Genomic DNA, 13,275 nt, shown 5'->3' with positions numbered 1-13,275 from the left:
AATTAGGCAAATTCACTTGCCCTGTCAGTGAATGCATTGAATGCAATCCTGCCATGAGAAATTAACCACTGGCCAGATTTTCTACCTTGCGTGGCTCCAATCAACACATGGTTTTCTTCATCCTTTTGCTTCCCTCCCTTTTTTCCTCTTGTCATGAAATGACAGAAAGAGTGATTAACTGCTGAAATCTGCCAGTTGGCCCCCTCACACACACACATATGCACACATGCAAAGTGATGCACATAGAAACTCAAATTCATCTTTCGTGTGAGGGCCGGTGAATGGTGCCGTGTGGAGAGCCCAATTTCCATGACAACAGGCCTGAGGATTAGGGTGAAAAACTGTCATTCCAGAGCAATTGTCAGAGCACCTTGATTCAGAAGAGCACTTAAGAATGAAGGGGAAGGAGCAGGCACAGGACGGGGGTGGAAATAGAGGAATTTGGGTCTCTTGGAAGGATCAAGGGAGAAACGAAGGAATGGGTAATGATCCTGCTGAAGATCACTTTACCCCCACATCCCTGCTCATTGTAAGTCACTGTGGATAGGGGGGTAAAATACCTAAAATGTAAATGTATAGTCGTGTGGTATGACGACACGGAGATAAAAACGAGAGGAAAAGGGAAATGCAAAGGAAGAAAGGGAATAGAGCAGGAGGGAAATTCGTTGATTACAAAACGTGAAGCATCGAATACATCTGACAGCTTCAGCTCTTAATCTTCACAAGACGGTAGAAGTAATAAGAGATTTACTTTGTACTATGATGACGCATTTCTATGCATTTCACATATCACATGTTATATTTTAAGGAGTGCTGCAATTAGTTTTTCCTCACTCTTGCAGAGGGTTAAGGGCTTCTATGAAAATGCGAAAAGTGTGAAGGTTTAATTGCTGAAAATAAATGTCTTCTATATTCTATGTGTCTTGGATTAAGAGGTAACTCTGAGAGAATTACCCCCCTTCAGAAACAATATGTGGATCTAACTGAACATGGCTTAAGCATGTGGCGGTTACATGACAGACGGAGAGAAAACACAGCGCTCTGCCACCAAACATAACAGCACCATGAATAATCTTCAGCTGCAAAACTACTTTGACGGCTGCTTCAATGACCTGGAAAAGACCGGATGCAGGTTAAAGAAACAGCTTAACATTTAAAGTTCTCGTTTTATATATGATATTTAGATTTCACCTCATCTTTCTATGCGAGAGTAACAGACTTCAAGCACAGCCACAAAGCAAAATGTTGCACGTCTTTATGCTTAAGCAGCATGTCCGTCTCTCTATTTTCTCAAGTTACGCTTAATATATTTTGGCACCACTCCTCAAAAGCCATATTCGCAGCGGTTTGACAGGTTATCTTAACCTGATCCATATGCTTCACTCCTGCTTAGAACTGATTTCTTTCATTGCGCACAAATCTTCAAACCGTCTGCAAATCTCACAGACAGAGGTCTCATCATCCATCACAGTCTCCTCTGTGTTGATTGGCTTGGAACAACGTTTGCACGCGTGGATGCTGCCTCCCTCCAATTAGCCGTTTCTGATGTCAGCAGCCATTCACTCAAAAACATCTGCTCTTTTTAAGTGGATCTAATGACTTGACGATTTGTATCCTGCTGACAAGACACGTTGACTCTCCGCGTACTGAAAAATTAAGCATGAGGTTACAGTAATATTAACTGAAGGCATATAAAAAAATCCCATCTATTAGCAAAACAGAGGAGGTATGAACGTTTTGCTCCCATGAGAAGTGCACTGATCATTTACAATCCATGTAGAGTGCAGTATATCAATTCCTTGGCACACAGAAGGCAAAATGCAAAAAATACATGCATGCACATGACATGAATCTTTAAAATATGATCAACAGGAGAACAAATAGTCATGAATATTTTCATGAGGACCACCCGTGGGATACAACAGTCTATATATAAATAAACAGGAACATGACAGCGACCGAGTCAATGTACAGCATGGAGGATGACAACGAGCTATGAGAGACCCACAGAGGGAGAGCAGTGACATCGTTACCATGATGTACTCATCTCCACTGTCAACCCCTCACCTCTTATACATGAGTGAGAGAGAGAGAGAGAGCAAGCCATGGCTGGTGGTTTTACAGCACTTAACACATGCTGATGTCATGTACGCCCTCAAAATTGCCCTATATAGAAAATGTATAGCGAGAGCTGCCGATCTTCTGCTGTAAACATCTAGTGATACAGGCTTTAGGATTGGTACTAGATCTGACACTCACATCACATATCTGTACTGAACATCTATACGTGCTAAAAAACTTGGAAAGGGAAAGAAGAGAAATTGCACTGTGTAGTGGTCATTAGCATGAGACCTCCACAGCTGGCACCGTCTATAGACTATGCTGCTGCTTGTTCCCCATCTGAGTCATGGGAACTGAGAACAACAACAGTGTGCATTGTTGGGGGAGTCACATGACACAGGGACAGATCCGATGAGACCATGCTGTGCTGTGACTGCCAGTGTACAGAGCTATACCGTTACTGTCTATACTGTCCCTCAGCAGATGAGCAGGATGTGCTTTCTGACATCTCACACATATCACCCACATGGTACAAAGAAGACCAGTGATGCCCTGTCTACATCAACAACCAAAGAGTACCCCATGTTTGAGCCACTTGCTGAAATTGAGTTTTTGAATTTTTATATTTTGCATCAGGTCAGGCACTGTGAAACCGTGAGAAGGGACAACTGACTGCACATTACCAGAAGAAGAGATATCTGTTGCCAAAAGTGTAAGATCAAATTTCAAAGATCAAAACGTCATATTTTGTATAAAATGTCATTGTGGGCAAAACATATGCTGTATGTAAATAATTTCCATTCCTATCTTCATTTTCAAGAGACCTATATGACCTATTATTTCTATTTGAACTTAAATATTTGGACCAAAAAGACACTGCATCACCAACCTGCTGATATCACGGTGATATAACAAGTGCTATTAATGAGATCATAAGACTACCAGGAGACAAGCTGACCAGAATAACGTCATCCTTCTCAGAGCATTAGCCCCAGAGACGATGAAGATGAAAGATGAAAGATGAGTCACCCGTGTTTCTGAGGATTCTCTCTGCAGTTTTCCTCCTGAGAACATCGGTCCTGTACATGTGGTGCATTAGAAACACTGACTTATTGATGAGGCTGTAGTCACAGGATCATCAGGAGCTTCTGTTGTTTGGCAGACAATCTGTTTCCTCTGCCATTTTCTCATGCAAAGGCCCTTGCGGTGAGCTCAGAGTAGGAGTGGGCGTTACAGCCATCATTGGTGTGATGGTGCACCACGACCTGGATTGTGCAAAACCTTAACCACAGTGATAAATCAACATCCTGACTGAGGTTCAGCTGCTGTACCTTATAAGGTAACTTAGTAGCGAAATTCAAAAGTAATCGCTATATCGGCCACTGCCTTCACGGTGTGAGGTGAAAAAAAGGAGGGGCCCAACTGATGAGTTGAAGCATGGTGAGGTTACTTCAAACATAGCCACTTAAGAGTATTGAGTATTGGCAAATCAATGAAGAGACTATATGTGAAACACATCATGAAGAAAGGTCGGGCAAGAGGATGTTATACGAGATGAGTGGAGTGTCTGAACCAGACAGGGAGACTGAGGTGACCACAGGAGAAGAAACTCTTATTCCAAAAAAAGGGGATAGGGGTTATTTAAAACAGATTTGGTTTCAAATCATCCGAGGAGGTGCAAACTACAGTATCATTGAGGCTTTGTAGCATCGTTTATATATTAAGAGGCAAAACCAGCAGGGGGACAACCAGCACCAAGGAAGCACGTCCAAGCCTCATTTACGGAAGAGATGGAAAGACATCCCTATTTTTTTACTGAAAATATTGAGAACATTATTAGTTTGTTGAAGCACCTACAGTTAATTTCAAGATCTTTGGGTTGAAAATACATTATACTATGCCTCTGTTTGATAATGATACAACCAATACACTTGATATATTATCAAAATATATACTTTAAATTTACATAAAAAGGGCAGGACAGGCTGCTCCTCCAAACATTTCCAAGTAATATTGTGATATAACCATTCACCTTACAAATATTGTGTAAAAAATACAATTTTAGGTCATATTTCCCCCCCTGAGCTCAAAGCTTAGCTATTGCAACAGTGTAAAACCGACCTTTGGAGGGCGTGGTGTCGTTGTGCTGTAGACTCCTGACTCCATGACAGACCAGAACCAGCTTCCACTCTCCATCCATCATCTCATTAGAGGGGGAAGTGTCCCCCGGCCTTTACTAACAAATGAGATTGCAGATTGATATGTAATGGATAATCACATTTACCGGTGCCTGAATGGTATTAGTTACACACTAAATGTAGGAGGTGGAGACCTGCAGAGTTAATTGCTCTGACAGTGAAGAGAAAGGAAGAAGGAAAGGAGCGAAGGAAAGAAGGAGGAAAGAAAGACAGAAGGAGAGAAGGAAACATTCAGTTTTAATGACGACAACTTCCACTCGTTACCTTTTAGAACAATTCTCCTTCGTTGCCAGAGATGCTAACCTTAGCAATGCTAATTTGCTAGTACCCTGTGTTTTTCTGACGAGTCTGACCTTTGACCTGACAGCGCCACAACAGGAAATTAAATCTAGTTAAGTGATATGTCTGACAAATATGCATATGATATAAGGGCTTTTCCAGGTTTTATCAGTTTAAAAAAACTAAATAGTGTAACAACTCTTTCTGATTTCTGCCTGTTAGACGGCACATGGACCAAACAAATTACACTAATGTAGTCTAGGTTCACACGCACACACACACACACACACACACACACACACACACACACACACACATTGTGCATCGATTATACAATTTAAATAGTTTTCACAGTCAATTTAATAGAAACACTTAAAAGCACCGATTCTAAGTCATAATCCCCCCCTCACACACACACAAAAACTTCTGAGAGCAAAATTTTCCCTAATACACGTTGTTGTACCTTGACCCAGTTAGACAGGATCGGCCCTGAAATAGGGCTCACGTGGATGAAAGAACAACATGGTTTGTCCCTGTTTGTGCTTCGGAGCTAAAGCAGATTTAAAATGACTGATTGAACATTTTCATACTTTTAATGCGATGCCCTCAGGCTTCACATCTGCCACAGGATGTATAGCTTTGAACATTTATAAAAAGGGTTCCCTATGGAGAGTACAATGATGATTTCAGATTTTTTTTTCTCTCACCATATGAAACAGGCAACTCAGAACAAACCGCTCTTGTCAATGGAGCAGATCACTCGTGGGTTTGCCACGAGTTAGGCAAGAAGGTCGATACCACTTTCATCTGTACAGCAAACTATTGAATTGTTAAAGAGACAATAATGTATTTTTGGTGAGCTTAAATATATAAATATATTTTTGGTGAGCTTAAATATAACTACTGCAGGATTACTCTACCTTAACAGATACAGTATGAGTGGCTGTCACAAAAACCTTTATAAAAATTCCAGTAATGCGCTTCCATGTGCCTGCCAGGATGCACCGAGGAGATTTCCCAATTTCATGCTGCTGTTCCCATCTTGGGGAACAGAACTGGATTTCTCAAGACAGCAAACAACTTAACACTGATTTAACCTAAATCACACAGTGAATAACACTAAACCCAGAAGTAAACGTCAAAATGGTACGAGAAGTGTAAAAGCAACTAGTGTGTGAAATAAGGACCGGGCAAACTTTTCCCCAATCCTCCCCTCAGCAAATCAAAAAGGAATAACGGATTAGTGCGCTGTCGCAAAGCCCCTATTGACCCAGAAGTATGTGTGGTTATCACAACTAAATTAAGAAGCATGTGTGTATTTCATTATGTGTGTGTACGCGTTTGTCTCTGTGTGTGTGTGTGTGTGCAAAAGAGTGATTAAGCTGCAGGCATATCGGAACACCTAATCCCCTTCCATGGGCCTTCATATTGGCGACTGAACACTTAACATCAGCGTGAGAACCCCATAGTGAAATCCACGCATCCCGGTGTTAATCATAAATACAGCATATACATTGCAGATGTAACAGATATAATTAGAGCGTTGAGGTCTGACAGGCAGGTGGGAAGGTAGAGGAGTGTGAGGTGTGTGTGTACATGTCTGACTAATAGTGTAAACTGGGAGGGAGGAGAAAAATTAAGGGCGACTGGGATGGAGGAGAAAAATGAAGGGTGACTTGGTGGAGAACTGCCAGCGCCTTCAAGAAGCCACTGTCCAACAGCAACATTAAGCACATCTGAGCTCTCCACACACAGACACACACACACACACACACTTTTAAATCAGGACTTGGCAAATTGATCTGGGAATGGCAATGCCTAGTACAGAGAGTTGGCAGAAGTTATATTATCCTGTCTCAAATACACACACACACACACACACACACACACACACACACACACACACACCTCTTCTTATCTCCCTTAGCAGATGTACATGTTACAATTTTTTTCATGTCAATTTCATGTACACCAAAAAAGTAGGTTGTAGTGTGTGTGTGTGTGTGTGTACATGTGAGAGAGAGTTACGTGACTGCTCATCAATAACCTCTCATTTCACAACCCAGCGCCAAAGCCTCTTACACAGACCACAGCACTTAACAAAAAATGTGTCCTAAACCAAACACAAACACACACACACACACACACACACACACACACACACACACACACACATCAAATCAAAACTTTAATACTGTATTTTCCCCATCTGTCCAATCTCTATTTTATCTTCGGGGCTATGATGGTCTCTCTCTTTTACTCTCTCCCATGCTCTTTGTCTCTCCCTCACACACACACACACACGCACACACACACACACAGTCCCTGCACTCGGCCTGTCATTCATCTTTTTCTTGATTCATCTGCAAATGCAGACCAGAATGAAACACAGGAAGCGAGGGCATTCTTTGGGCAGGAGGTTACTTTACATTGTGTGTTTCTATGTGTTTATTTCTCTCTTTGCAGATATGGCAGGCGCTCCAGGCTCTGTAGTTTTGCAACATATGTGTGATAGTAGTGGTTATCTGGTCGGTCTAAAATAAACTAAGGTTTATACTTCGGTGAAATGTGTATATTAGGAACATACTCTGCATTTTATTTATTTATATACTATTGCCCTTTTTGGACTTTTATTAATAATAATTATAATAATACTACATATACAGCATATAGTAGTATTATTAAGTTATATACTTAATTAGGTGATCAATAATTAGTTCGAAAATAAACTTTGACGAAATATAATGGGAAAGTTTCTGCATGGTAAGTTTTTAAAGGTGGGTGACACATCTTTCCACTAGACAATCTTTGGCTGTAACCCGAGTGTGTTTACTGGTTAGCGTTAGCCTGCTAGCTAGGGAACTGTTAGCTAAGCTTACAGTTGTTTATCTAGTTACAGGAAGTTCAAAGTTTGTCGTTTTTCTTCTTAAATATATATACTTTCAGAAATATTCTGTATCTACCGCTTCTACATCAATATTCCAGCCAAGAACAACTGAAGAGGAGGAGCACAAACCTAGCTAAGGTAACAGTTAGCTAAAGGTGGCTAAATGTAATTTAAGCTAGCAAAAGTCAGCTAAAAGTGATAGTGAAAGAGCTAGCAGTCATCTGAATAATAGTTTATCATATTTATTGACCCCTTGAGTTCTTGAAAATAGTCTAATTCTTTAATTTTGCTTTAATTCTCTGCTTTATTTAAAATCTTTCCAAGGTTTACATGAGCTAATTCTGATGTTGACGATGGCTCAGCACATATAACGTTTGCACACTTGTATGCACGTTAAACTGTGGCTCAAATTAAACTGTTTACCGTTTTAATAATGTTGTGTATGAGATGCATTTATGTCAGCAAAGGAATTGAGCTATGTGTGGCAAACAGACGCTAATGTTGTTTGCCTACTGGGCTGAATGTATTTATGTTTACACGGATAGTTCTCCAAGAGATGATGCCAGGATCAAAGGGGTTAATATGAAAGATGTGTGATCTGGGTGGTGAGGAGGATAAAATCAGGCTATTAAAGGGGGAGCTGAGTCAGAGACAGATGAGAGGGGTATAACATCAAACGACAAACACACATTTTCACACAATATGCCCTTTATATTGGATCTAACTGGTAAAATACCCTTCTCTGTCAAGATCAGGACAGTGGGTCTCAGATCCTGGGCAACAATGAGTCCTCTGAGCTCAGCTTTTGATAGGGAGGGATGTTTGTTCGGTGAATTTTAATTTACAAAAGCAACTCAGGCTTTCAGGTGATTTCCGTGAGACTTGATACCTTGGTCAATGTGTAGTTGTAAATATTATGAAGCCAACTCAGTGGCAGATTCATGGCAGCATAATGAAGGAAAGCTGAAATATTCCCTCCACCTTTAAATTGATTCATTACTCAAATCAGAAAAGAGAATGTGCAAACAAAAATGTCCTCTGTACGTCTTTAGAAATGCTGCACCCAGACCTTGAATACAGGCTCAGCAGAGGTTTCTGCTTTTGTTTGTGCTATTTCCAGTTTAGTCCCAACTCCCACAGCACGTTCCTGGCTGGGATAGGAAGAAATATATACTGCACACAAACTTACGTCAAAGTATTGTATTTCAGTGAATGTGGAGTTTTCATCTTGTATATTTTGTCTAATAAATGGTCCAAATCCCTTTTCTGCTCTATTTATAGTGACATAAAGAATATTAAATATCAGAAAGTCTGCAATTTTTGAAGCAGAGATCAGTGACTGTTTTGCATTTTTGGTTTAATAATACCTCAAACAATTAATTTATTATCAATCAGACAATTTATTTCAGTCTAATCTGCATATTTTTATACACATTATCTGTAAATTGTTGATCAAAGCAGTTCTTGTGAAATGACAAAAAGCACACAAAAACCTGTGTCAAGGTCTGTTGCCATGTTTCCTGTTTGAGCAATTTCATTCCATGTCTACTCTCGTCAACTCAGGTGTGGAATGATCAATGACTAACAGTTCAGATAGTGTCACAACAGGGGGTCCTTGATGTTGCTAAATACAGGGTTTCCCCACAGTAATGATGATGCTAGAGAGCGGACACAAGAAGGCAGATTCGTGCAGATACACGTAATAGCAGGGTTTCACACGGAATAATTTCTTCGGAAACATGAGGGGTGTTCCCGTCTGCATCCATCAGCCCACATCCTCTGTGCTGCATGACTGACTGTTGACTTTGGACAGCTACACACACGTTTTTCCATCTGATGACGCATTTCAAGAAGTAAAAAGGAAAAAAGATTGTTTCCCCTGATAAATATGGATAAGGTGAATGGTTTAACAATTACAAAATTAACAATTCTAATAGCTGTGTCTGCCATTATATTTGTGCACTTAGGTAAAAGCTTCCCCTCTGGAGTGAACCCTTACTTTGGATATTCCCTTTATATCTTGCTCCATTTTCTTTGTCATCGGGTGTTTCTTGTTCACAGATGTCCATGGACAGCAGAAAGAGGCCGGCAGGTTCCTCCAGCTCTGGGAGCTTTGCTTTCTGGTCCTCCTCATTCCGAAGGCAACCAGCCAGGGTCCTGATTGTTGAAGCACTGCCACCGTGGTGGTCGGAGACATCTACGGTGTTCTGTGATGCTCTGGATAACTTCTTCTCCCTTGCCTGTAATCTGGATGGACCCTGCAGGATACCGCTACTCAGCCTGTACGCCATCAGCAGGCAGCAGGAATGTCTCCTGCCATTTGTGGTAAGACTGATAGAGGTACAAGTAGAGTAGTGGAGAACACTCTATCTCCTTCCTATTTTCGCTGTCCTTTGCACCCTCTCTCTCGCCCCTCTTCCCTTTGTTGCTTTCTGTCACCCACGTTATCTCTCACTTTTATCCCTTTTCTCTATTTTTAGCAGGTCCGTGGTAACTTGGCCAGGCTGCATTCATGTGTGGAGGAGCTGAGGTCTATTCCAGGTGAGGGCTGCATCAGGGGAGCAGCCAGAGGAGGTGAGCTGCTGCGACAGGCTGTGCTGGACAGTCTGCAGCAGTTTAAACAGTACATCAGGCACACCAGTAATGGAAACCAGCCCAGCCACAACACATCTGTGGAGGTGAGTATAGACAGACCTTGTTCATGCACACCAAGAAAACATGTATTTTTGATTTGAACTAAAATCATTGTAAAATTAAGGCTGTCTTTATCCTTTGGAGGCTGCATTTGAAGACACAGCGGCATGACAAGGCTGTCCCATTCAGACGCTCCTTAAAATGCGGCTGACATGTGTTTCTTTCATCCCTGAGAAACCAATGATCCAACGCATGGATCCTTCCCGGCCCAACTTAGCCCAGGATTCATTGCGCTTCATTGATGAACCATTTTTCAAAGAGATAAGGGCGCTGGCAGCCTCAAAGGGTTCTCATGGAACAGCCGCATTTCATCTGTTTCGTCCGTATCCTCAAGCTTTCAGGAGACGTGCACAGTACAGTACATTAAGGATAGACAGAAGTCTCCATCTGTTTCCATATACGTATCCAACGTAGAGCATAAATGAGCCTTAAGTGGATTTGTAGACTAGAAGTACTTCCCTGAAACATCTGTGAGTTTAGAAACTATGATTGATGATGATTATTGCAGCAGTTACTGGGGGACAGAACCATGGATCTCATGAAAGCAAGGCATATTTACTCTACCACTGAACATAAACCTGTAAGCCTTCCTGAAGCGGTGGAGACATGTTTATCTCAAGGATAGAAAAACTGTATCTGCCCGCCCTGAATACAAACTTAGATAACCATGGCACACAGTACAGTTCCCACTTTGTCATCCTAATTGTTTATGAAGTAATTTCCTCTAAATATCTGGTTTCTGTCTCCAGACGAGGGAACATCTCTTCGGCTGCAGACCAGCCTAAGCTGAACTTAATACATCTCTTTTGGTATTCAAGCTTCATGCTAATGTATTGAAGTGAAGAGGCTCCATTTGTACTTATATATAGCTCTCTTCAGGCCCAATTCATTGTATTTAGCAGCAGCAAGCAGCATATTGAATTATGAATCCCATTAGCATGTTTTTAAAAGCTTTAACAGACCATTTTAGTGGCTGAGAACTCTTCACATTTAACCTCACACTGTCCAATTAAGCCCAGCTCATTCAAATGCAGCAAATGAGCTGCCCTCATTTGAGTGTTCTATCTAGAAAGAGTTGAAAAACTCACACCAGAGACACTTCTCAGTTCATTCCTACAAGAAAATCCAATCAGCTTTCATTTAAAAGTGGCAAATTGACTGTAAAATTGTCATATATACAGTCCTGTACAATGACGTTCTTTCTTTGCCTTGCACTCTGAATACTGTGTTTTTGAAGAGTTAAGATAAATATAAAGGTAAGAGAAATAGAAATATGTACTTTAAAGTATTACGTACATTCATTATGTGGATTGGATTGTTGACATCATTTAAAGATCATAGCAGCCACTTAGATGCAGCACATTTCATAAAAGTATTCATGTAATGTTACTCACAGCCAGCTTGAGGCCACTTCTCCACTTCCAGGCCCATGAGATGTAAATAGATTTTTGATTCAGCAAATTGCAGTTAACGGGAAGCGGGATTGTAGCTGCCATTACTGAAAGCATCTCATTTGTTACAGTATATGTAACTGTTGGGGAGACAGCGAAAAAATGAGCCGCTCACTGGCCGCCTTGTTAAATTTGAACAATGTGTCGTCTGGATACAAGGCTCTGGGGTTGTTGACGAGGTTTTCTCAAATCCAGCCAGCTTTACTGGGGAGCTCTGGACAGATGATTACACTAAGAGCCACTGTTTCCGACAGCAGCAGATATGAATAGCACTATTAGAAGGCAGAGAGAGACACTAAGCAGAGACATGGCACTGTGCTCGCCTGTCTGGGAGCTGCTGATGAAATTATACAATCCACATTTTCATTCATGGGCTCATGTCCTCCACGATGATGTGCGTCAGGCCCCAGCAACAGATTCTAGTTTGAGCAGGAAGCAGAGAACAGAACGCATCAATAACCACATCATAATCAACATTTACTGCTGCTGTTAATTTCATTCATCAGCTTCTCTTTTTTCCACCCAAACTAATTTCATTTGTATCCATACTCCGATATAGCCGGTGCTCATTTAGAAATGTTGCTGTTTGCGTTAATGTTCTGCAGAAACATTCATTATCAGAAAATGAATCAATTAGTAAAAAATAAAAACGTTTAGAGTTAATTATCCAGCAGTTTTCCTGTCGTGACTTGTGAGTTAATAATAGCTCAGATACAGAACATTTTACAGTTTCAGATTATACAGCAAAATGGTATTGCATATGTTTTGTATGTTAGTGTAGATTTGTGTCATTATAATAATAAGTAATTATAAAATAATGTATTTCATTTAGTAGCTATAAATTTACTTAAGGGCTACAAGTTAGATCGACTATGAAACAATTGGACCAAATACCTGTGGGCAGACCTGAAACCTAGCTCAGGGTGGGTTTTTATCTATTTTTGGGGACTCAGTAAAGACTTGGGGGACACATTTTCATATTTAATGTTGCCCGTTCAATGTTTCAACTCTTAACCAATAAATACAGTCAGACCCGAAGAGTGCTTTGTTGTGGGGATTGCTTTGCCTTTACTTCATCATGTAACTTTCATCTTTCATAATGCCAACTGGAACAATTTAAACACAGCCGTTTGGGGAAAATAGGAGTGGGGAGGAACGGCATTGTGGCCTTATAATAACCCAATTAAAAGTGCTAGAGGTTGTTAAGTGTGGTTGTTCACGAGCAACTTCTGGCTAAATTGCTGCTAAAATGTCCTGGATGCATACATTTTGTAGAACTTTTTTGTTTTCAATTAATTCCGTCTGGGTCCTTTTTATTCCATGTTTTTGAATATCTTATTACTTTATTCCCAGGTTACCGTGGTGACCAGCCAGCCAGGGCAGGGAATCGTCTGCCAGTGTGAGAAAGGGCTCAAAGACGCTGACCTGGGGTCACTCAAGCGACTTCTGGTCGTGCAAGTCTACAGTGGAGGAGACTGGGGACAGGAAGCTCCCTCTCCTGACGTCACGTACACTGAGAGTGAAGGTAGGAGACATACACACACACTTACACATGACTGGATCACACAAAGAGAATTAGTGCACTTTAATGCAAGGTTGAGACATCAACACACTCACAGTGCTATCATTGCGTTGGAGGATTAACACACAACGCAAACAACTTGAAGGTGCACCATCTATTTCAGACTTTATTCGCCATACTTAT

The 13,275-nt window shown here is 41.0% G+C and overlaps 1 protein-coding gene across 1 annotated transcript in view; it reads left to right on the top strand.

Moving 5' to 3' along the window:
* Positions 1-9,486: 9,486 nt before the first annotated feature.
* Positions 9,487-13,275, top strand: part of m1ap (meiosis 1 associated protein) — a 29,833-nt gene continuing 26,044 nt past the window's right edge. The window contains exons 1-3 of the mRNA XM_061095835.1: positions 9,487-9,750; positions 9,906-10,103; positions 12,924-13,095. Coding sequence (XP_060951818.1) covers positions 9,487-9,750; positions 9,906-10,103; positions 12,924-13,095 — 634 coding nt within the window. The remainder of the gene's footprint in view (positions 9,751-9,905; positions 10,104-12,923; positions 13,096-13,275) is intronic.

The sequence above is a fragment of the Limanda limanda genome, chromosome 22 (assembly GCF_963576545.1).
Source record: "Limanda limanda chromosome 22, fLimLim1.1, whole genome shotgun sequence".
NCBI lineage: Eukaryota > Metazoa > Chordata > Actinopteri > Pleuronectiformes > Pleuronectidae > Limanda > Limanda limanda.
The sequence above is the reverse complement of the archived record's forward strand: the minus strand, read 5'-3'. Positions and strand labels throughout refer to the sequence as shown.